Source organism: Adiantum capillus-veneris, chromosome 29, assembly GCF_014529385.1.
Source record: "Adiantum capillus-veneris isolate H3 chromosome 29, ASM1452938v2, whole genome shotgun sequence".
In the NCBI taxonomy this organism is placed as follows: domain Eukaryota; kingdom Viridiplantae; phylum Streptophyta; class Polypodiopsida; order Polypodiales; family Pteridaceae; genus Adiantum; species Adiantum capillus-veneris.
Window position 1 is genome coordinate 17939517 of NC_140959.1, and position 3062 is coordinate 17942578.

At 39.4% G+C, this 3062-nt stretch overlaps 1 protein-coding gene across 1 annotated transcript; it reads left to right on the forward strand.

The window, feature by feature from the left end:
- The first annotated feature begins 551 nt into the window (after positions 1–551).
- Positions 552–1295, forward strand: LOC147418843 (G-type lectin S-receptor-like serine/threonine-protein kinase At5g24080). The gene has a single exon (XM_086505509.1). It carries the CDS (start codon positions 552–554, stop codon positions 1293–1295), a length of 744 nt encoding a protein of 247 aa, XP_086361635.1.
- Positions 1296–3062: the final 1767 nt, after the last annotated feature.

Genomic DNA, 3062 nt, shown 5'->3' on the forward strand with positions numbered 1-3062 from the left:
ATTAGGACCCATGAACCTTTTCTTATCCTTTGTCCAACCCATTGGTTCTCTGCACTTAATGAAGTTGATATTGTAATTGATGTTATGCTACTACTTGGCCTTCTAGGCAAAGTGCAGGTGTTGCTAGTTGGTGTGAGAGACCATAAACACCTAGAGCTTCTTGGGCGGGAAGACATGGAAGCCATAGCTCTGAGAGAAAAGCTTTATTGGAGGAAGATTCACTTTGAAAGTATCCTAATGGAGGGAAAGTGTTTTACAATTCCAATATCTTGTGCGAGCTTAATGGCCACCCTCCAGTACGTTAATGACCATAAGAGAATATTAGCAGTGGAACCACACATGCACCTAACAGCTCGGTAAAAGCAAAGAAGTTACGATGCTACAATCCTAGATTTGTGAAAGTTTTTAAATTATTTTCCTATTTCTTGAGTCTTTCCACATATTTTCCTACGTAACGTAGCCCTGAAGCTCATTGGACGCGCTCTATTTTCTCTCTTTCATATGGCCCTCTAAATGAAGTCCAAATTTTCCTAATGACAGAGCTGGCAATTATGGGTGGAATACATCATTATAATCTGTTGCAATTGATTGGCTATTGGGCAGAAGGGGCAAAGAGAAGGCTCTTGGTATACAAATACATGGAAAATGGATCATGGGATCAGTGGATCTTTGCATCATCAAGTCCTATGGGCACCCTAGAATGTGGGGATAAAGCAAATGAGCATGGAGTAGCCAGGTTAAAATGGGGATTACAATTTGTGATCGTGGTAGGTGTGGAAAAGGGGCTGGCATACTTGCACGAAGAATGTGAAAAGCGCATAATTCACCTTGATATCAAGCCTCAAAACATCCACATACTACTGGATGAGGGTTTTGTCACCAAAGTTGCGGATTTTGGGATGTCCAGACGCATGGAGAGAGAGGAGACCCATGTGATGACCACAATGAGGGCCACCCCAGGCTACCTTGCTCTGGAATGGCTGAAAGAGGGGACCATCAATGTGAAGTGTGATGTTTTCAGCTTCGGTATGATCCTCATGGAGCTTGTGAGCAGTCGGAAGAATCTCAACATTTGCAAAACCGAAGCGCCATTTTACCTAGAGTGGGCATATTCATACTTGGTGTCGAATAAGCTTCTTGCAAGCAATGTAACGTTGGATAGTGAGCTAGGGTCCAATTTTAGGGACATGTGTGAGAGCTTCAACATGCATGAGGGAGTTTCAATTGATGAGTTGACAAATGCCGAGCTTGAGGATGACGAGGAACGGGCTCAGCTCTGTTGCTGCGTGTGCTGAAAACATCATTCTGGTGTGTGTTGGAGAGGCTTGAGTGGAGACCTCCAATGAGAAAGGTTGTGCAAATGCTGGAGGGGCATGTGTCATTATCCCATGTAGACTTGTCCTCTCTGCACCAGGGCCTCACCTTTGTGTTGGGATCATGCAACAGCTCCTCAAGTGGCTCAAGTAACCCACATGCCAATCGTCCCGCCTTCAGGCTACGCCGCAAATTTCAAGAGTAGTTAGATATTATTTTTTGCCTGTCAAGAACCTCATTCCCCCCATCAATCGATAAACAAGTTCCAAGTGTGAGGTAGCTGTTAGCTTCCATGGGATTCTGTACAGTGTACATATGGTGAGTTTGGCTTATGAAGGTGTTCTTTGGCTTCTCAAATGTTAGGAAACACAGTTGGTCTTAATAAGCATGGCTAGGTGGTACACTTTTTCCTTTTTTACTTTCCCGAGAAACTTATTAAAAACCTACATATGAGAAATATTAGAGGTAAACTGACTATATTTGAAGGTTTCTACACTAAATTTCCCTAAATTATGTAGGTTTTCTAGCCTTTAAATTAAAAATTTATAGGCAAGTCTCCAAAATTGTAGGTGGGATTACACTAAATCTAGGCTTTTTTCTAGCATTGAAATTTTATGTTCAGAAGCTTTAATCTTTCTTATACAGACATTTGTCTTTAAAAAGAACTAAATGCAACCACTAACAACATGTGTCAAATTGCCTTTGTTTAATGATGAATTTGCTAGAAGTGGTGTAAATGACATTGTAGCCTAGAGACACTTGGTGGAAAAATACTAATTTTGGAGGTGGATTTGACTAATCTAGTCATTTTTGTAATATGAAAAATTCATTGGGGAAAGATAAATTAAGTGATATCAACATCCACATTTTAAAAATTAATTTCTCTTGGTGGCATTTTTGAGAAAATTCACTTTTTGAGGCAATTGAGGGCAAGTAATGGTACAAGTTTTAGCAAATCACAAAAGGACAAGCAAGATTCCAAGCATATTCCATCTCTTAATTGGGGGTGGATGTGTTTCTCTGCCAGAGCATGTCTCATAATTGGCACCTTTATCTCCTTCAAGATATGCAGTTTGGAGGGGAGGGAACTTTAATTAGGGTGCTATGTTTTGGTTCTATACTTCAACAATCATCTTCATATCCTTGGTAAAACAAATGTATCAAATTTCAAATTCTACAAGAAGTGCATGATATCCCTATCACAAGACATCTAGGTCACATTAAAACTTATACTATATTGAGAAAGAGTTTCTTGTGGCCAGGACTGATCTTACATGTTAAGCATTGGACGAGGTGCAGTTATAGAATGATCTTATATGCCAAGATGTAAAGCGTAATCAAGATGGAAAAAGAGTTATGCTAACCCTATATGTTCTACCGGACTCTTTGAAGAAGGAATGTTGTTTTTGAGAGTGAAACCTAAAGACGACTCTCTTTCAATGGGTAAGTGCAAGAAGTTTAGTGCAAGGTATTGTGGACCTTTTTCATCACACAGAAGGTTAATGATCAAGTTTATCGGCTATTGTTACCACCTCATATCAAGATACATGTGAGATTAATTACTTAAGAGATATGTACCTGACCCATATCATATTCTTGATGAATCTGTTTTGATTACATCCTTGGATGTTTTTGTGTAAGGTATATCTTGAATCCATTCTTCAAAGTGGAACTAAACCTCTTCATAACTAGATCATTACTAAGCATTTTGTTAAGTGAACAAAGTAAAACAACCTACTTTGAGGAAG